This window comes from Fistularia commersonii, chromosome 1 (assembly GCF_037954325.1).
Source record: "Fistularia commersonii isolate RoL2024-O1a breed Wild chromosome 1, RoL_Fcom_v1.0, whole genome shotgun sequence".
Classification (NCBI taxonomy): domain Eukaryota; kingdom Metazoa; phylum Chordata; class Actinopteri; order Syngnathiformes; family Fistulariidae; genus Fistularia; species Fistularia commersonii.
In genome coordinates this window covers 23583269-23604645 of record NC_141284.1, presented here as the reverse complement: position 1 = coordinate 23604645, position 21377 = coordinate 23583269, and the positions used below count along the sequence as shown (strand labels likewise).

General features: G+C 39.5%; 2 protein-coding genes across 6 annotated transcripts in view; both read right to left on the bottom strand.

Moving 5' to 3' along the window:
• Positions 1–792: 792 nt before the first annotated feature.
• On the bottom strand, positions 793–12937 carry senp2 (SUMO specific peptidase 2). Its single transcript, XM_086155662.1, has 17 exons — positions 12641–12937; positions 11506–11567; positions 11297–11409; positions 10896–10959; positions 10671–10752; positions 10367–10541; positions 4770–4876; positions 4589–4671; positions 4363–4411; positions 4215–4284; positions 3637–3789; positions 3421–3552; positions 2391–2615; positions 1907–1986; positions 1728–1812; positions 1542–1637; positions 793–1447 (listed from the first exon to the last, which is right to left on the bottom strand). The coding sequence occupies exons 1-17, from the start codon at positions 12811–12813 to the stop codon at positions 1385–1387; spliced, it is 1812 nt and encodes a 603-aa protein (XP_086011788.1). The 5' UTR covers positions 12814–12937; the 3' UTR covers positions 793–1384.
• Positions 12938–13747: 810 nt separating this feature from the next.
• pcnt (pericentrin) overlaps positions 13748–21377 on the bottom strand; it is a 34155-nt gene continuing 26525 nt past the window's right edge. For 3 of the 5 annotated variants that reach the window (XM_086155614.1, XM_086155641.1, XM_086155649.1), the window contains 14 exons: positions 20710–21041; positions 20505–20607; positions 20229–20401; positions 19875–20150; positions 19516–19673; positions 18886–19015; positions 17976–18704; positions 17673–17882; positions 17280–17495; positions 16810–17036; positions 16651–16730; positions 16319–16436; positions 16104–16231; positions 13748–14216 (listed from right to left, as the gene is read on the bottom strand). In XM_086155614.1, the coding sequence (XP_086011740.1) occupies positions 14173–14216; positions 16104–16231; positions 16319–16436; positions 16651–16730; positions 16810–17036; positions 17280–17495; positions 17673–17882; positions 17976–18704; positions 18886–19015; positions 19516–19673; positions 19875–20150; positions 20229–20401; positions 20505–20607; positions 20710–21041 (2924 nt within the window). In that variant the 3' untranslated portion in view covers positions 13748–14172. The remainder of the gene's footprint in view (positions 14217–16103; positions 16232–16318; positions 16437–16650; positions 16731–16809; positions 17037–17279; positions 17496–17672; positions 17883–17975; positions 18705–18885; positions 19016–19515; positions 19674–19874; positions 20151–20228; positions 20402–20504; positions 20608–20709; positions 21042–21377) is intronic. The other 2 variants (XM_086155632.1, XM_086155622.1) reach the window with 2 other exon arrangements.

Genomic DNA, 21377 nt, shown 5'->3' with positions numbered 1-21377 from the left:
TACAGAGAATAGGGTTAGATGGAGAGGGTTGATTTGCTGTGGTGACCCCTGAAAGAAAACGCCGAAAGGATTAGAAGAATTTAGAGGCAGACATGAAGTTGGTTTGTGATAAAGAGGTTGCAGAGAAAAGATGATACAACTCCATGTCACTGACAGATGAGGGCTGTATTATGTGCAGTTTTAGAAATTGCTGTTGGTACAAAGTATAAGTTCAGTTACCTGTTAAATTTAGATATCTAATTGGTGTCTGATAGACTCTCATTTTTCAAGAGAAATCATATATAATCAATCAAATATGGAAAATTAGAGACTCTGATTGTATTTGGAGTTACTTTATCACAAGAGATATTTGAAGAATTTTTTTTTTTTTACTTATCTTTTTTTTAAAATACTTTATATACCTAGATGACCAAAGAGCGAAATAATTTGCTTTGACTTTTACTTTGACAATTTTTTTATGCTGAAGGAATCGTCACATGATCTCCAAGAGAATAAAAAAAGGAATAACTTTATTAAAGGAAAACAAAAATCACATTTTTTTAAGCATGACCTCAAACATGCATGCATATATAATGGTTAGCTTTTAAGTGCACTATCATATAAATGCAATAGCCCTAAGTAGCCTTTACAGGTTCATCCAAAACTCAGGCATAACCTAAAAGCATCTTGTGTGGCATGTGAAAATAATTCATTCTCTTTCATTATGGTTCAATGGAAAATAAAACACAAACCCACTTGAGGAAATTGCTTTCAAGGAAGACATAAATAAAAAGAATTCAAACATCAAAGCACTCAGCTGTTCATTTATTTTGTCTATTTTTATACATCAATGCCTGAATTGTTTTTTGTTTTTTTTAAAGCCTGATGATCACCGCATCTGGGAGGGACAACCAATTAGAAAAGAAAGAAAAACTTCCCAAAACTAAACCAAAATGGGAATTCTCATTCAAGCTCTGAAGAGCTAAATTAGTTTGATGAAAATAAATAGACAAAAAAAAAAAAAAACTCAGGTCTGAAGGCACTTCAGGCAATACTTCAAACAGTAATACAATCAATCCAAAAGGTGATATGAAAAAAAAATGAAAAAAAGGCATTCATTCAGTAGTGCCAAAGCTTTTGTAAAACATACATTTCTCACATTCCAATAAGGTCTCTAATTACAACTCAGAGATTACAGTATTTCATATGTCCCAAACTGGAACATGGATATAATCGCTCCATAAGACTTGTGTATTTATTACTAAAAACCTAAACAGCAAGGGTTTTGAGTTTCAGTCAGCAAATATCCACGTCTTTGGCCCATTCATTTTTTCTTCTTTCCAAATGGATTTAGTAGCCACTGATGATATTTCCAGTCATCAAGTCTCTTGATATTGAGTATGATCTATAGCAGCTTCCGATTGAGAATCTCCCAAATCATTAATTTCCGAAAGAGAGGCATGTGACACTGTGGGGAAAGAAATGGTTCATTAGATTTTGTGGAAGACCAATTTTTTGTGTGTTTTTTTTTTTAAAGCAATTGGGTGCACATAGAGCATTACCTGTTTAAAGGTGAGGGGCCTCCCTTTTGTCACATATTCAGCATATTTACAGGCAAATACACCGCAGTCACTCCCATTTCTCTGCTGGGGGATTTCCTGAAAAACAGGGAAGTTATGAAGAACATTTACATCTGAATGAAAAAACTTAACATGCCAAAATAATAAAATAAGTCAACTTTAACTTACAGAGGCCCGCTTGCTTCCAAAAGTCCATTTGGCACTATCGAACTCTCTGCCTTTCTTTACTCTGTGCTCATCCTTCAAGTAGTGTCTGAAAGATTAGTACAGTATGTTTGATACATCAAGGCACCACAGGACAAACAATGATCAGCTAAGTGAGACTGCAGAGGTTGATGTGGACTCACAGTAACAGACTGCAGATTTCATCATGTCTCTGCCCCATTGAATCATAGGATGTCACTGTCTTGGATTTAAAGTCTATTATCTGGAAAGAGAAGGTTCAGAGGAAGAGGGAGGCAAATACTTCCAATGTTGCTCAGTGTATATGTGGGAAACATCCCCTTTTGTGAAACCGTCCCATTCACCATGATTCCATTTGTTTTTCCTATCTTCTTCTCTGCATCACTGAGTTACAGATGGCCTTAACACAACTGGGAACCTCCATCAAAAGGTATAAAAATACACAATCCCATGAAGATTATGGCACATATTTTTTTCATATTTCAATTGCAAACACGAGGAAGAAGCCTAAAACTGCATTTTGTCACAGGAAATGTCGTAATGATATTTATCATGAGTAGAGAATTCAAAAAGACTAGGAGGACACTTGCAATTACAAAAAAAATGAAACAAAGGTAATTGTCTTTCAAAGAAATTATTCTGACTCACAGCCATTGCCCAGTGGATTCCCAGATGCAGAGGGACAAGGATCAGGTCATAGAGGAAGAGGTCAACAGACTTGGTCCAGCGGTGCACGGCAGACTGACCTCCGGCCTGGCCACTGACTCCACCTCGCAGCTTGGGGTAGAAGAAGGTGCTGAACGTGTATACTTTCAAACATGATGCTTGGTCAGAGCTTCTCTCCATGACCAAGGAAAGGTAGAAGTTCATCACCTGGTGAAAAGGAAAGAAGGGAGAGAGAAGAGGACATTTTCATTGGTTTTGCTTATATATTAAATTCTATTTTCCGACAATTATGTGAAAAAAGGTTTGAACTATTTGAGGAGGACAAAGGATCCCCCTCCCCACATTTTGCAAATACTTTCCTTTTCCATTACATGAAAATGTGTCCCATACCATCACATAACTACGTGCAAGAGTAAAAGGCATTATAACAGAAGGTCACATGCATGTTGCCATGGCAGCTGGTCCAGTGCCGATTATCAATGGGAATACCTTTACTCAAATGATTGCAATAATCAGAATTATTGTTAGGTTTCAGTATAAACCAAGACTGGAGATGCGGCACTATGAAATAATATTCCAAAGTTACGTAACCAAAAGATGTAAACAATGCTGAGAAACTTTTGAGACGCTATAAATGTCACTAGTGCTCTTATAATACTCAGCTTAGCACACATGCCTTTTTTGAAATTAGATTTGACTTGATTTTTAAGATTTCAAATTTTTAAATTTATGTATTTATTTAAACTAAAGTTAAACTTTTAACTTAATAAATATTGCACTGATATTTCTATTGGAATTTACCTCCTTTCATAGTATTCAATACCTGTTTTGAATAATTATTCAACATTTCTTTTATGTAACTATGTTTCTCTTTTCTTATTCCATAGTTCAAAACAAATGCGCAACACAACCGATGCTGACTACTGTTGCTATGAAATTGCATGGGAAGTACAGAATACAATAAACGCTTCAGACAAAACAAAGCTGTCATCACCTCCTTACATCAGCATACCTCGTCATTGAGCCAGCCACCATCCATGAGAGTTGCCAAGTCTCTCTGTGTGATACGTAGTTTGAAAGCAGCACTTAAAACAAGGTTCGGGTCACTTTGAGCCAGAGCACCACTGACCTCTATGGCCATGTCCTATACACACAGACAAAAATACACATCAGAAGAAATACCTTCAACAGTGATAATACATCTTGGAGACTGAGCATCGAGACTCACTCTTGTTAGCCGAGGTATGTCCTCATCAGCATGTCTTATATGAGCGCTGTGGACAGAGTATGTGTCAGGAAAACTGACAGTGGGAGTCTCTGGCTCCCCTATACTGAGACGAGTAGCAACTTGTGTAGAGAGATCCAATTCTGCAGCCGGATTCTGCACAAAGACATGATGGCATTATGGCAGTGATACACATCCGGTCTCATCCGAAATGATAACCTGACGATATAGCTGGTCCAACACATCCTAAGGCCCCAAGAAGGTAAAGATTTAGGCCCCTATTCATACAGTGCACTGAATTATACCCTGATTCTTTTGATTTCTACTTCTACTATTACAGTTCTTTTCCCGATGGACAAACAGAAATTAAGAGGCGAATGGCAACAACAGTTATGCAGAGTTTATTTAAAAATTCTGGATGAACAGCTTCATTAAACACTTTTGAAGAGAGAAAAAATAAATATAAGGGCAAAAAATCCAAGATATTCTTCTTACAATTTTATCTTTCTCATTGTTTGATCGAGAGTCCCATGTTTTGCCAGATATGTTTGCAGTCTAATCAGTTCTATGATCAGCAGTACCTTTGCACATCTTGAATGTGTGTCTTCTGAGCCTCCATTGAATGTCTTACTGCCAGTCAAAGTGCCAAATCTGAAATAAATTAACTATATTGGTAAAATCATGTGAATTAATTAAAAAAAAAAATCAGAACATAAGAAGCACACTCACCGGTCTTTAGGCGTAGAAGCATTTTTCCATGTAAACACAGTCGGGACTGCTGTTTAACATATTCAATTATCAGGCGCATGTTTACTGCATTGCATTACAGTATTTTTTAAATATATGAAATGCTGATAGACCTAAAACTAGAAAATGTGTTAAGGTTTAGCAAGTATTTTTACAGATCTGACAGATTTGATCTAAATCAGTGCTATGAGGTTTACAGGTGTCTTACCAGGGTATCCTGTCTTTTTGGCAACAGACTCAAAAGCTTTTACTGAAGCAGTTGCTTTATGTTCAGTTTGTAGCAGCGATAAGCTGTGAGTAACAATAAACAAGGATCAGCTCATTTCATGTTTATGCATTTCAAATGATTTCACAAGGAAATATTTTATACCGTAAGACATCATACTCACTCCTTGGGTTTAGTTTGATTGAAAGGTAGTGGCTGACTTTTGCTGTATTTGTCTGTAACCATCTCCAACAAACGTCTATAGTGTTCCCTATTGTTCTGCTTTATGGCCTAAAGGGAGGAGGAAACACACGACAAATGAAAGTCATGAGAATCAGAACTAAAAAGTCAACCGGTCTTGAAGAGTAAGCTTGGACCAGACTACTTCTACAATTCCAAATGGGCGCACAAGGCCAAACTAGGCACTCTATAACTGAGCTGAACATCCTTCCATAAGCATGCGTTTTAATTACTCGAGTGAAAAGTTCTATACAGGCAGCTAATCAGAGACGGTTTCACTTCTGTTGAAATAAAGTTCACACAAGTTGTTGGATTGCTGCATGGTTACACAACACAACTTTAGCTGTGGACCTTTAATATCGTGCATCACCTTCACACACTGCAGAACCAACAAGTGAAAGGATACTCACAAGGACTTCATTATGTGCCAGTTTTATTTTTATGACATGCTGTGCCCTAAAAACCACACTTCAAAAGTGGTATGTCTTGCTCATTTTGGCCAAGTATCTTTACCCCTCTGATAAGCATGCAGAATTATGTGCTTTAGTGTCATGTCAGACAGGCCACTATGCTAAACGTAAAACCTAGATTGGACTAATCAGGTATTCAGTGCTCGAGGTGAAATAAGATTAAAAGAATATTTGTGCCAATATAAGACTGGAAAGAACAATGTACACCTCTTACAGCAGCATTTGGTGAAGAGCAAAATTGTTTTGGTAAAGAAACAGATTTCAGGAGGAAGGGTGGGAATTTTTACTGTTACATTCTGTGTTCATGATTCAATTTAGTACAGTGGATATTATACTAAATATAATGTGGATAATGTTAAACTGAAGTAGCAAACAACTTCTTCTTCTTTCGGCTTTTCCCGTCAGGGGTCACCACAGCGAGTCAACTTTCTCCATCTAACCCTATTCTCTGTATCCTCCTCTCTCACACCAACTACCTTCGTATCCTCTCTCACTACGTCCATAAATCTTCTCTTTGGTCTTCCTCGAGACCTCTTGCCTGGCAGCTCCAATTCCAGCATCCGTCTACCAATATATTCTCTATCCCTCCTCTGTACATGACCGAACCATCTCAGTCTGGCTTCTCTGACCTTCTCTCCAAAACATCGAACATGTGCCGTTCCTCTGATAGACTCATTCCTGATCCTATCCATCCTGGTCAGTCCCAAAGAGAACCTCAACATCCTCATCTCTGCAACCTCTAGTTCTGCCAGCTGTCTTTTGGTCATTGTAACAGTTTCTAGTCCATACATCATCGCTGGTCTCACCACTGTCTTGTACACCTTTCCTTTTATTCTGGCTGAAAGTCTTCCATTACATAGTACCCCTGACACTTTTCTCCACCCATTCCAACCTGCTTGGACCCGTCTCTTCACCTCTTTTCTCCACTCTCCGTTGCTCTGGACTGTTGACCCTAAGTACCTGAAATCCTCCAGCTTCTTGATCTCCACTCCCTGTAGCCTCACCGTTCCACCTGAGTTCCCCTCATTCACACACATATATTCTGTCTTGCTGCGACTAACTTTCATTCCTCTCCTTTCCAGAGCATATCTCCACCTCTCTAGATTTTCCTCCACCTGTTGTCTGCTCTCACTACAGATCACAATGTCATCCGCAAACTTCATGGTCCATGGGGATTCCTGTCTAACCTCATCTGTCAGCCTATCCATCACCATTGCGAACAAGAAGGGGCTCAGAGCTGATCCCTGATGGAGTCCCACCTCCACCTTGAACTTCTCTGTTACCCCAACAGCACACCGTACCACTGTCTGACGGCTAGCATACATGTCCTGCACCAGTCTAACATACTTCTCTGCCACTCCAGACTTCCTCATTCAATACCAGAGCTCCTCTCTTTGCACCCTGTCATATGCTTTTTCTAGATCTACAAAAACACAATGCAGCTCCCTCTGGCCTTCTCTGTACTTTTCTATTAGGATTCTCAACGCAAATACTGCATCTGTAGTACTCTTTCTAGGCATAAAGCCATACTGCTGTTCACAGATGCTGACTTCTGCTCTCAGTCTAGTTTCCACTACTCTATCCCATAACTTCATTGTATGGCTCATCAACTTTATCCCATATAGTTGCCACAATTCTGCACACCCCTTTATTCTTAAAAATAGGCACCATCACACTTTGTCTCCATTCTTCAGGCATCTTCTCACTCTCTAAGATCCTGTTGAATAATCTAGTCAGAAAATCTACTGCTGCCTCTCCTAGACACTTCCACACCTCCACAGGTATATCATCAGGACCAAATGCTTTTCCACTCTCCATCCTCTTCAATGTTTTCCTTACTTCACTTTTACTAATTTGTGCTACTTTGTGTTCTACAACAGTCACCTCTTCTACCCTTGCCTCTCTTTCATTTTCCACATTCATCAGCTCTTCAAAGTACTCTTTCCATCTTCCCATCACTCTTCTAGCATCTGTCAATACATTTCCCTCTGTCCTTAATCACCCAGACCTGTTGTTCATCCTTTCGAAACATCTTTATCTCTCTGTTTCACCAACCTGTATAGATCATGTAGCAAACAACTATGGTGAAGTAAATGTGGAACTACCTTTCATTGAACACTCTGGAGGTCATCTTTTGAGCCCTGATGCGGATGGAAAGGCCCCAGAATTATCTGAAGGAACTTGATTGATTGATTGGTTGATTGAGTAGTATAATCACCTATCATCTGTAGACTGCTGGTAGATGACGTTTGAAATTCATTGCAAGGTCTGTACCTCTCCATCTTTAAGCGCATTTGCCTCTTGCAAGTGACTTAGTCTCTTCTTAGGCCAGATGACCAAGGGACAGTCAGGGTATAGTATGTATTCATATCAGGCGAGGGTATTTGCTCCCCTCATCTTGACGATCTACTGGATTCCAAAGTTTACCAAAGTTTAAGGCCTTTAGTCACAATGGTGAGGTCAATCACGCTGTAGCATCATGACCTCACAATACCTAGAACATCCTACAACACAGCTAAGGCCCTCCCTGAACCCCAATGCTGTAAAGAATCATCACAGGCCACTCGATGATGTCAGCGGGATGATGATATTCTTTTTTTTTTAGAAAAGGTCACCCTGTTCAGCCTTCATTTAATCCAAAGGTACTGTTCAGAAGTACCTTGCTGGACCCAGCAGCTCACCTGGATTCAACTGTCTTGATTGACAAATGAGGAGTCACTTTCTTGTCTTCTGTCAATCACGTGTTCTGTACACATAGCCCCGTAAATGACAACTACCTTAGATACAAGGGGGCTGATATCTAGCACTACAGGTAAGCCGCAGGACATTGTCCTATTTTTCTGATCTCCCTTACTATATTTCCTACAATAGGAATCCTTGGTAGGTCAAAGTACTGGTGCAGGACCAGAATTAACACATTTACCAATCCCTTGTTGGTGTAACATAAGAATGATGTTGATACTACTGAGGAGGGAGGCAGTGTCCACATTGTAATGAGATATTTACATTTTACATTTATCTTCTACACTTTTGATTAATAATACGTACTGGAAATGCTTATTTTCCAAACAGTGCCTGTAACATGGCTGATGAAAAAGCTATAAAATAAATAACAAAACTAAAACCATTGAAGTCGTCTTCTTGAGTGTTGAGAATTAACAGCCTCAGAATTTCACAGTAATTTCATTGGTCCGATATAAGGAGGCTAAATGTTTTGGCGGCATGAAGCTCATTCTCCCCCCAAAGAATCCATAAATGTAGCCACATTGTTGTTTAAACCGCAGTGTTCAAAGCGTGTGGAAAAAAAGCAACGGCTTATAGTCCGGAAATTACGCCCTTTATGTCCTTTTTTGTCATGTGAAAATTTGACTGAGCAGATAATTGGATTAACTCAAACACAAGTCCAGGAAGTCAAAATATATTCTGGTACCTTTCGTTCATTCAAGCAGCAGAAACATTTTCTTTTGAGAACACGACCATTGAATAAGAACTGTGCGAGAGCAACAAATTGGAAGCAAAATACAGTAGTTACTTAGAAAATATGGTCAATATAAAACACTTAGCTTTTTCTGTAGTAAACTTGCTAGCACCTGCAAAACCAGGCTTAGTGGATCATCAATAATAAGAAGGATAAGTGTCTTGGCCACTTTGCTGGCTTTCAAGTTACCCCTCCAATTAAACTATTGAAAGGTGATTATAAAGCAGGGAACTACAATAGTTATTGCAATACCCAGTGATGCTTCAGGTGAAGGATTTACCGGCCTACGTTATTTTTCCAGATTTATTTAAAAGTTGTGAGTGCGAATGAACTTTGTGGCAAACTTCTAAAATATATATTTTTTACTTCAGGATTCGCCTGCTACATAGGACAATACCTAGAGGTTTAGTAAACATTGGAAAATTTGTAAAACACATGGTTTAATATTAGAACTGCCAACACGGTAAACTTAAATGGTAAACTTATATTCCGTTTTTAATCACCTTGTGGCGACTTGAGGCAACCAGTTTTAAGTTCTTCAAACTGGTTCACATTCACTCATTCACACACACAATAACACCGATGGCCATGCAAGGCACTAGCCAGGTCATCACAGGCACTTAGGAGTTGATGTCTTACCCAAGGACACTTTGACATGCAGATAGGAGAAACCGAAACTTGAACCCCCCCACCTTCTGCTAGGAGAGACACCTGCTGTACCAACTGAGCTACTGCTATCCTGCAGTTGTCTTTTAAATACATCTAAGTTTTCCATAAAATATTGGAACCTGTATTGTCTCCCCCATAAAGACAGGCTTTGAAAATAGCTATTAATAGCTGAAAGTACCAGTGGGTAATGTATCCTCAAAGAGTATACAGTGATTCTTGTGCAATTTGTTTTTTACTGATGCAAATTTTGTCTGTTGCCGTTAGTGATAGAGTGCCTCCATAATCATAACCTATGCTGCAATATGGGAAACAGGAGACAATGCAGGGATGTAAAGCAGTCATTACATTTGCTAATTTCAATGAAGGAGTGGTGTGATGGTGCAGAGCACTGCCTTCATCACTGCCACCATGCTGGACAGTCTCCAGCTAATTTCCTGCACATGAATGCACCCGATTGTAAATTATTATTAACTGCTTTCATTCCTTTCAAAGCTGTAGCAAATTTAGCGATAAAAAAGGTATATAGATCATTTTTGAAATTTATTAATCTGAGGCAGTTCCTCTCCCTCAGTGCACCATAGCTGCCCCCCACTTTGGAGATAGGGAGAGATGTTTCACTTTAGTGTGTGATCGGCAGAGGGAGACCACAAACCCAGAGCATTCTGACCAAGTTACGTGTCTATTTGACAAGTAGAAGATTGAGAAGTAAACAAACCATGCACTTTGACAATCAATGCCTTATATTATGGGATATATTTTATCCACTTGACAGTTTTCGATATACAGTGAAACCTGGCGGTTCTGGGGTTAATGAGATTGCGTTTCGAGAAACATTTTAGTTCTGGGGACTGTCATTAGGACTTTTGGTCTTTACACTATAAAAAAAAGCACTATGTCACTTTCAACCATCTTAACGTTATTTACCTCTTCCACTGTAAGACTTTGCTTGTAACAGCGATTATGTCCAAGGCCACCGAAGATTTGGTCCATATTAGGGTTCGGCACCCTGACAGCAGGTCTAGAGGGCAGCAACTGGAGGGAGCCTCGCCTCTCCTTTTCTTTGCCCCGGTCAGGGAGCCCTGTAGGCAGCACTGTCCCACTGTTGTAAAGAAGATCATTCAAGGGAGCAGTGTCAAATAAAATAATGAGGGCAAAAACAAAACACATAATGCTAAAGGTCTGATGCAGCCAATAAAGTAGTGAGGTTATCTGAAGGGGGGCGACATGCCTGAATTTTCTCATTAAAGGAGGCGAAGAGCTCTGAAAATGACTCTTTCCACTCCTCTCATTCATTCCACCCAGTGGTTTATCTGTGGGGAGAAACAAAGTATGACATATAGGATTAGCATGAGATAAGTACATACATTTTAAGATGTGTAAATGATATTAAAACAAAACGACAGAATATCCAACCCTTCATTTTATTTGTGCAGTTTGAGAGGCCTTAACTTACCCATTCCCCACTCAGTGCTTTTCAGCCATGAGGTGTGCAGCTCATCGATTCCTAGTGTTATAGGCTGGAAGCACAAAGGAAAAGCAAAGTAATGCTAAGTAAAACTTGAGCATGAAATAATCGTATAAGCATATCAGGCCTTATGAACTGTAGTTCTATAGCCTTTTTATGAATTGAATATCATGTCAACATTATAAATGTACTAAAACAAATATTTCTTTATTCCCTATAAACTCACCCAGTACAAAGCAACCAGAAAAGGCCTTTTATAAATACTTTGTGCGCACACGTACAACTATTGATGGGTTTGTTTAGTAGAAGCAGGCATTTTTGATATGCATTTGAAAGCAAAAAAAATTACAAGAGAAAGATGCAGATGATACAGGGAGTTTAGTCCAAACCTGTGGCTCTTCATACTGTCTGTGTTTCTTACAGCTGGTCGTCAGAGGCTTTCTCAATCTGAGCAGACCTGCTACACAGGCGACGGTCTTCTTCACAAAACTAATCACTACATCTGAAATCCCACAAAACACAATTAGCGTGGTGGCTGGTGAGGTCACACACAGAAAACTTTAGGACATAACAATCACATGAAATTTTATTTTTTTACCTTTCCTGCGTCTTTTCACTTCTACCTGGTCACTCTGGCAAACACTATCAGCAAAATCAACACTGTAAAACATAATTAAAACAGTTCATTAACACTGAATAAATAAAAACAAAATGGGTAGAGCCGTATACCCATATTGGTGATAAACAAAGTGTGCCTGCTGCTTTGACCATGCAAATCAATTTTCCCATTAGAACTCACTCTCATGTTTTTGGCCAAAATGTTTATTTTCGGTGATATTATTATATAACTTAGTCTGCCAGTGGTCTGTTATGATTTGTCTGCCAGGTGGCTTTGGCTTATACTTTAGACAGGAGATCATTAAAGTGTTTGTGCTGTTTACAGTCACTGCTTCTATTTTCATCAGGCATTAGCCACAATATAAAAAGAATCTCTTAAATGTTCTAAGTTTTATCCTAATCTTATAGCATTGCAATTATCATGTCAATTTTACTATTGACAAAACACAACTTGTATTTTTCTTATAGAGATTGTAATTCATTACTGCGTAACATTTTAATACATCATTGACTAGCAATGCCACTAGCATTTAAAGAAGCAAAACGACTCAGCATCATTGACATTTTCCACATCCAGAGCTTCATTGTAGTATATTTATAATCAAGAAACGGGACTTCTAACATCATACAGGATGTCTCCCCATGTTGCCTAGGCCTGGAGCGTTAACTGGTAACTTAAGTTAACAGGTAGACAGAAATAATGTTCGCAAATAATACATAAGTTACATACACTTAACATTTTCAACAAAACCCGTGCCTGGTTAACTTAGTTTGGGAATGTAGAGATGATAAATTCCAACAAACAAATATCTTATTTGATAGACAAAATGAATTACAGGCTACATTCCAGCCTGTTTATCATTTTCTACAAGCTAACGAGAAAAAAAACGATCCCGGGGTTTCCCGGTAAGTGGCGTGGAAATTAGCTTTTGAAATGTTTAAATTACCAGCCAGATAACAAAGGTGTTATTGGCCGTTCTGGTATCAGAAACTGTAGAGATGTTAATCAGTGTTCTCCAACATTGCTAATGTGCATGAGGCGGCGATATCGTTCGTCGTGTATTAGGAAACGCTTCGCTATTTCTAACAACAATAAAAAGCGTCGAACCGCCAACCTCTGGTAGCTCCGTTTAACTGGTCTTCCGTGATTCTGTCGCCGCTGGACTCTAGCGTCAGATAGCGTGGGTATCGCCTCACTGACGTCCCCTCTCTTGGGCCACTCGCTGGGGTTTTGCCCCGAAACCGGCTCAAACAGCGACGAGATTCCGTCAACTATCCATCCATACATCCCAGACAAATGCGAGAGAAATGTAACAAGGTCCTCAGGTCGGGCCAGGACGACTTCACCACAGTATAGAGCTCATGTAGAGATCTACGACACAGCGCTAGCCGCTCCTTAACCTAGCATGACTGATATTTTAAAGGATGTGCGTCACGCAGTGTCCTTTCAGCGCCTTTGGCCCTGAGGAGGCGGGGTTTATTGGATACGAGCAAATAGAAACCTGACCATGTGCAGCGTCACAGACAGCTCGGGTTGTGATTGGGTGGAGTCAGGCTCCTTCGTAATCAATGCACTGTTAGCTAATACAAATCGATACGGCATAAGCTGTGCTGTCCTCAAAAGGTCGAGATTAATAGAGAAACGATACTTGGAATAAACTCTAGTAGTGACAAGCTAAGATTTATGACGATTTTTTTGTGTGGATGCCAATTCCCCCTGTTATATAGTCCCTTGTATAGTCCTGTTATATTATGGCCAAACATCATGCACATTTGGATGCTAACATAACTAACGACAACCGGGTCACCCCCTAGTTCGTAACCCTGAATAGGATGGACATAAAATAATTACATAAAAACCTTGAAATGCTTTTTAAAAAAAACAAAACGATTTTCATGTCTTTATTGCTTGTTGGTGCTCACGTTTATGTGACTAAATGTATTTTATTATTCTTGTTTTCATTGTTACTTTATTCCTAAAAGTGACAGCTGCATTTTCATTTATCTTCAGTTCATTATTTCAGTACTTTGATTATATACTTTTTATTTTTGCACAGCAATAAAATGTATTAAAAAACTAGTATATTGTTGTTCTGTGTGACCAGTCAAAATAGATTTTAGATATTTATGTTGTGTATCATGAGTCTGAAATACATTTCTTCCTTAATTACCAATAAGCATTTCAGTTTGTGGTATAATACAATCACAGTTTGTGCGACCCCACAATTTAAAATATTTATTGGATTTAGGGTTGACACAATTACAATTAAAAAAACAAAACAAAACATGAATACAAGGAAAAAAAACCCAAAGAAAAATATGCAAGCTAGCAATATAACTGTGGCCTTCCCCTGTAAGACCAGAATATTTAGACACCAGTGCAAGAAACAGCTCTATTTACATAACTTTAAAAACATTACAATTGTAGAAAAATAATAAAGTGCCCCATTTAGTAAATCCAATATCCTTGGGGAATGACGTGTCAACATTGAGAAACAGTGCTGAGAAAAACCTCAATAGAAAATTTTAAAAAATAACATATTTATAAAAAAGCATGTTGTGTAAAAATGTAACCCTTTCTTAAACTAATCAGACATAAGGCATGGACAGTTCTGCGAGAATATGCAGAAAAGAGACATTCATGATTTCAGTGTTGGGACTTCTTTGGGTCTGGCGGGAGTACGGACAAACCTGATGGGACAAATAAAGCACACAAATAACCAAGATATTGGATAAAGAAGTTATCATCATTAAGAAACCTCACATATTCAGGCATCAACATTTGAATTTTTACAACATTGCTTCTTTTAAACTGTAATTTTATAATTTATTTTTTAATTACAAATAACAAAATAGAAGAACAAAAAAATCCTGGTGCAGTTAAAATTTTGGACTAAATTATGGATCCACTGACAGTTGAATAAATATCAAGCACAACTAAGAAACAGATACATGCTCCTCTGGAAATGCCATGATCATATGAAAAAGAAAGGCTGAAATTTCAACCTAAGACGTGACCCTTAATCTAGAAAAAGTCAGAAACCTGTAGAAAGAAGAAATGGCACCGGAATGATGTCACCTCCCATTGTGTGCCCTCAAACCGCTGTCGGTCAGTACCCATAACAATAGATGCTTTCTTTTGGTGGAGTGAGTATGTTACACTCACACTCACCTGGGCCATACAGGTAAAGAGGCGACAAGCAGCTCAGGTACAGCCAGGTCCTATTCTCCTGCAGCCAGCGCTGCCGATAACCAATCATATCAGGGGAACAGGCTGCCTGTATCTTCCTTTCCTCTTTTGGGGGCGGGACTAAATGTGTCTCGCTTACTAGGTTGGGAGATGATAGAGCACACAAATGTTGCGGATTTGGCAACTGATTTGCAGACACTGTCTACAGAAGCGAAATAGTAACACTTACTGTAAAACAAGTGACCAGATTAAGAGGTAACATGACTGTAATGCCAGGAGCAGACTACAAAGAGATTCAGTTGTATCAGATCTATGCAATAAGAGTCCATAAATCTAGAGGTATCTCTTAACATGTGAAAGGTCGTGAGAAACTATCGAGACTGCACTAATTTTAACTAATCTCAGCACAAATATTTGAATTTGTATGCACGTTCGACCTGTGTGCAGCAGGTGCTATTCACAGGATAATGGCGTGGCCTTATAGGGTGTAGGAATTGCTAATTTTTTCAGCATGTTTTCTTCCATATTTCCAGGTCAAAAAATAACAAGGCATCTAAAATTATACTTTCTTTCAATTTGCTATGACAGTTAAATCGATGCTGTGTTGATCTTAGGTAGTCTGTTCCAGGCTTGAATGCAATAACCTAAACCTGTGCAACCATTTCCCAGTGATAGTACATGAAGTTCTCTAAACTCCTGTAGTTGACAAACTACTTGGCAAACTACAAAAAATTAAAATGAAATCAAGTGAAATCTAAACAAATTAAAAGCGCACCCAAACTTGAACTTATTAGACACCCAGTGTTTACTTTTCATCCAGTGCTTGACACAGAACCTATTTAAAATGTTCAAAATTTCATGTGCAATCACGTGTCTTGAAATCCACCTGTCATTCTATATCAGGTTGTCAACAGGTGTGGTGGCTTTCCCGGGGGGCTTCAGTGAATACAGGTTCAAAACCATCAAATTTTTATTGAATTGGAAAAACAGACAAAAATGGCTGAAAATTCAATAAGCAGTAATTTGTAGGTGTTGGGGTGTGTTGCAAAATTGTTTTTAAAAAAATCAACCCTTAAAAATTATAAGAAAAAAAGGGGTAAAAATTCACTTTTTGATGAACTGCCTTGTAACGAATATTACAACTTGGATTTGTTAAGTTTTATTCAGAGTTTTAGTAATTACCTTTCCACTTATATTTCACTACCAAATGCCAGTAGTACAAAGGGAAAATTTTCTAAAATATAAGTAAGAAATCATATACTCAAAGAAAATCAAGAAGAATCGAGGTCATGAATAACTGGCAGGTTCATTATCGAGGTACCTGGCAAAGCTGATAAAGGAAAGGCCGACCATCTGAAAACAAAATCTGCTCTGTAATTCCCGCTCACCTTGGCTGCCACCCACCAACCGTTGTTGCACCTTCTCTAGATGACGGATATAATCGGTCAGGGATTTTTCTGGATCTAGAGATGTTCCTGCTGAATGCTCAGAGGCCCCGGTGGAGCTTGTGTATGATCTATACAGAAACAAGCAAGTTTGAATTTAAATTATTTGTCAAATACTCTGTTCTTGAACCAAAAGTTCTTTGAGAAAGGGATCAAACCTATTGCGTAACCTGAAGGGTGATTTAATGGGCGGAACAAGAGCTGAAACTGTGTTATTGTGTGGTACCGGGTCAGAATTAGTTCTTGGGTGTTGCCTTAAAATTTCAGCTTTAGAACCTGTGACAAAAAAAAGGATATATGTTATACATATATATACACATACATATACATATATATATATACATATACACACACACACACACACACACACACACACACACACACACACACACACACACACACACACACACACACACACACACATATATATATATATATATATATATATATATATCCTACATATTAAAGGATAAATGCCCATAAAGCTAACCTGAAATATGCCCTTTGTGAGTTCCAGATACAGATAATCTCCTGATTGCCTTTTGCCATTTCCTGGTAAGGAACTTCATTCTGGGAATAAAAAGGTTACATTTTTTCACAAACCTGACAGACGGAGCACTAAACTTTGTTAACCATGTATGACCCTCACCTTGAGACTGCAATGACCACTCGTACGGCAGCCCTGAAGCGTGTCAGGGGTCTATGATGGGAAGACAGTGGGGGTGATGGCCTTGCCCCCATGTGAGCAATGAGACACAAAGTTGCCTGCTCACAATCCTGGAATCCTCCCAACAACAGCAGTAAGTAACGTTTCTGGTAAACCAGAGCTTTCCTGAAGCTCTCAGCACGCAGGTAGCGCTCATATAAACGTTGCATCTGCAAAGACCAGCCAAAAAGAATATGCTATTATTGTGTCATCAGTGGAAAAACAACATTACAATCAAGGTTGAACGTTACTTTCAATATACCAAATATTTGGAGGTTTTTCTCTTGCCATGAAGTTTTCCCTATTAGGTTTTTAACTTGAACTCAAACATTGGTGGCTCTAAGTGTTTGGTTTTATCTCGCAGATCCACTGTCTCCAACGAGCCATCGCAAAACATTGTGCTTGCCACTGACCTTGCTGTGACTTGTCAAATCACTGATGGGTATATTTTCCGTTTCTGTTGAGACTTTTGTGAGCTCATTCTCTGTGCATTGCAGTTTTTGCTCCAGGAGAACAAGTTTTTGGTTTAGCGTGGTTCTATCCTGACTCAGTGATGTCACACGCACAGTTAAGTCAGAGTTCTCCTTCAACAACTTCTCCAGTAAACCCGATGAAGACATGGATGACATCTACAGTAAGAAGGTTGTATGAAGGTGTGAATTAAAGTAGTCAAGTGAGTCATAGAAGTAGTCAAACAATTACCAAAACACTGATGTTGTGTTTGTTCAATAGTAATTTTGTTATTACACAGCAATGGCCAGAGCTTTCCTTGAGCATTTCTCATATTATAACTATGAATACAGTACCTGGTGCATTTGTTGTGAATTGCCAGCCTGGATATCATCTGTGATGAGGTTAGTGGGAAGATGTTGTGACGATGTCGGGTCTTGTCCTGCGTTTCTTCCAGAGAGCCTTTGAGCAGCCAATTCTTTCTCATCCCGCTTGAGTTCTTCAAGAGTACGCTGCAGCTCCTGCATGCGCTGCTGGTCCCGCTGCCGTGCCACCTCCAGCTCACGCTAAAGTCAAGAAAGTTTACATGACTGCTCAAGGCCAATTCAGAATGAGTTGAGGGTTTTTTTTGTAACACAATATCCATAATTATGTCTCACCAGTTTGTTATTTGTCTTTTCTTGTCGTCTTTCTCTCTCCACCTGCTCTTGCCTACTCTTCCTCTTCTCTCTGTCCCACTGCGCTTCCCTCTCCTTCTCTCTGTCCTTCAGCACCCTTAGTTTTTCTTTCAGCTCTGAAAGTTCCACACCTTGACAACGAGACCATTCTTGTTCCTTCTCCAAAGCACGAGTGGCATCCACTTTCTGTTCTTCCAAAGACATTTTGTCTTCCTCCCACTTTCTTCTGCTCTGTAGCAGCTGATCCTTTACTTTCTCAGTCCCTGTTGCCAGTTCCTGCCCGTGCCTTCGCTCCTGCTCTAGCTGGGCATGCAAATCAACGATGAATCTCCTGTCCCTTGCTACTTCAGCCTCGTGCCTGCGGCTGATCTCTTCCAGTTGCCGGGTGCCACGGTCACGTTCCTCCTCCACTTTCTTGTAAGCATCAGCGAGCTTTGTATGAAGTTCAGACAAGCGAGACTCTGCCTCTGTCAATAGGTGCTCGAGCCGCATCTTCTCTTGTGTAGTAATCTCATGTTGTTTGGTTGATTGTTGGCGTTCATCTTCCAACTTTTGCTGGGTGTCATCCAAACGTTTCTCAAGTAGCACGCTGCGCGACTGTTCTATCTGCAGTTCACGTCTAAGGTTGCTGCAAGCCACCTTCTCCTGCTCCACCTGACCTTTCAGAGTCAGGACCTCTGACCGCTGTTGTTCAGATGATACCTGCAAAGCCTGAAGGAACGAGAGAAAAAAGGTCATATTCCAGTTTCCAAATGGAATCAAAGCTACATTTTGCAGCATCTTTTGCATTATTTCATTTCTTAAATAAATTTGCTGAATAGAATGGTAAACTCTCTGTAAGGATTTACAAATATTAAAATAAATGCAGTATTTTTCTGTGTGCACATGGTACCCCTCTCCTTTCTGCCACTTCTTTCTCCTTATGTAGAATAAAAGCCCTTTCTTGTTCCAGTTGTTGCTGGAGCTCCTGGACTTTGGATTGCTCACTTCTCAAAGCTTCTTCATGCTCTTCTATGGTCAAACTGTGGGAGGAATGAAGAAAAGTAGTACTGTAGCTTTACTTTGCCACATGAGCATAAGGCTGCATCTATGATATGATACCATGATAATGAAACACCTTGCAGTGTCACACAAAAAACACAACATCCCACACAAATTACCAAAGGGTAGAGTTTGCATCCTACATAAATAACTATTTGGCAATTTGGAATGTTTGCAGCTTAACATTTTGAGTTTTTAATGCCCATTGTAGATTAGAGTACTTTTGAAGCGTAGTCACTGTTGTAAGCTAAACTCTAAGTAAAAAAAATAAAAAAAAATAAAAATCCAGCCATTTGGGATTTCACAGAAATTGACATGACCACATTTGGTGGTCATCTGTAGGTTGGGCTAATGCATTAAGTCTTCTTATATGAGATAATGAACAAAAAGGACTTGTATGAGCAAATTGGTAGAAATGTTAAATTTGATTATTGTTAACAATAAACAATGGATTTTTTTAACACATTTTGACCACACATACCTGAGTGACCGGATTCTGTTGTTTTGCTCTTGCTGAATCTCATGGGCACATTTGAGCTGCTTCTGGTTTTCTTCCAGCTCTGCTCTCATTTGCAATTCAATCTGTCCTTCTGTATGGAGCTGCTGTGTGTGAAATTCACCATCTGCTCTGGAGTCAGGCTGAGGACAGAAAAATGTTAAAGTGCATTAAAAGAGTAAATTTTGTTTCAAACATGTCGCATCTCTTCTGTGTAATTCAAAAAGCAAAAAGTGTAACAATCGACAATAAGTAGGCTTGGATTGACCGCAAGACACGCTTAGACTCTTAAGACAAAACAAAAAGTGAGGAAAACTTGTTTGACAAAAACAGCGAGAACTAACTTGTGTGCGTCTCTCTGCCATCCGACAGAGCAGCTCTCTGAGAGCGAGCACCGTCTCCTGCAGAGCCCTCTTTTCCTGCTGCCAGCTCATAGGTGGGTTTGTTGAAGATTTTTCCCTTTGGTCCATAAAGTAAGATTGCTCTTCTGTATAATTCTGTGTCTGATTTGATGAGAAAGCTTCTAAATCTGATATGCACGGCAGAGACGAGGGAATGGTACGGCGCTGGGACAAAGTCAGAATTCTGCAGCTTTCTTGGTAGACCTTCTTCAACAAGCCCTGAAAAGGAGGAAACATTGAGTTACTGACGAATGATACTTGAATGAAGTGTGAAAATGAGAGAGAGAAGGGGCTAACCTGAAGCTCAGGTGACAACAGGTCATCGCTGTAACTCATACTGCCAGCAGCACTATCTGTGTTAGTGGTGGGGTTCATGCCCCTGCAGCGGAGATACTCTATGAAGTTAGCATCTAGCCTTTCAGTCTGTTCCAACTCAACTCTGAGCCTGGCACCCAATTCCGAGCTCACATCTAAACCACAAAAATAAGACAGTTACAATTGTACCTTTTCTCCCTGACATGTTACACGACAGAGCAATAATGAAGCTTTGAAGCGTAGTGTGGTCATACTCACTGCTGCCATACCCATCACTGGCCCATTCTGGTGCTGACATGGAAGAGGTGGAACCAAGCGGCGAAGGAGGTGTTGTTAAATCAAGTTCGTCCAAATCCTGCACCTTAAAAAACACACACACACACACACACACACAAAGCACAAAATTGAAAATCTAATACCTGAAAAAATGTGCAAAACAATAGCGCGGACGATGTGTTCATACCTTATCGTCCACTGAGCCATGCATGGAGTAATTGTCTGACAGTGTCACAGACCTAGGGGAGTGTGTACTTTGTGTGGGTGCTTCAGGGGTGATGGTCCTGGAGCGTACAGTCTCCATTAATACTGTGGGAGAGTTCTTGACCGTGGGGAGATCCGGCCCTGGGCTGTTCAGCGTGCTGATCTCCGACAGACGAGAGCCCAGAGCTGAGGTGTGGAACCTTTCTGGGATTCTATCTTCAGAGCATTCCAGTCTCCGTAAAACCTCAGGCGAGCTCAGAGAAAATTCATCCTGATAAACAGTCACTGCATCTTCAAAAGCTCTGCCAGAAATATCTGAAAGAAAAAGGCAGAGTTAATTATTTATGTTTCAGGCATTTCTCATGTTTTGAACAGCTATCAGTATAAATTGCAGAGACATTGCTCTTGTGTTAACTTATAAAATCCTCTCTGAGAACTTTGATGACACCAGGTTTTTTTTCTTTTCTTCTTTAAGTTACATATTGACAGCAAAGCATGGTAAAGTACATGAAAGCAATTAACAAAACATCTGAATCTGTTCACTTTGTCAAATCTTGTCACGGCAACTGGACTTGTTCATTTTATTTAAAAACGTTTCACATCTCGGATGACCATGACCTGAGTGACTGAGCGTCTTAACACATTTGAATC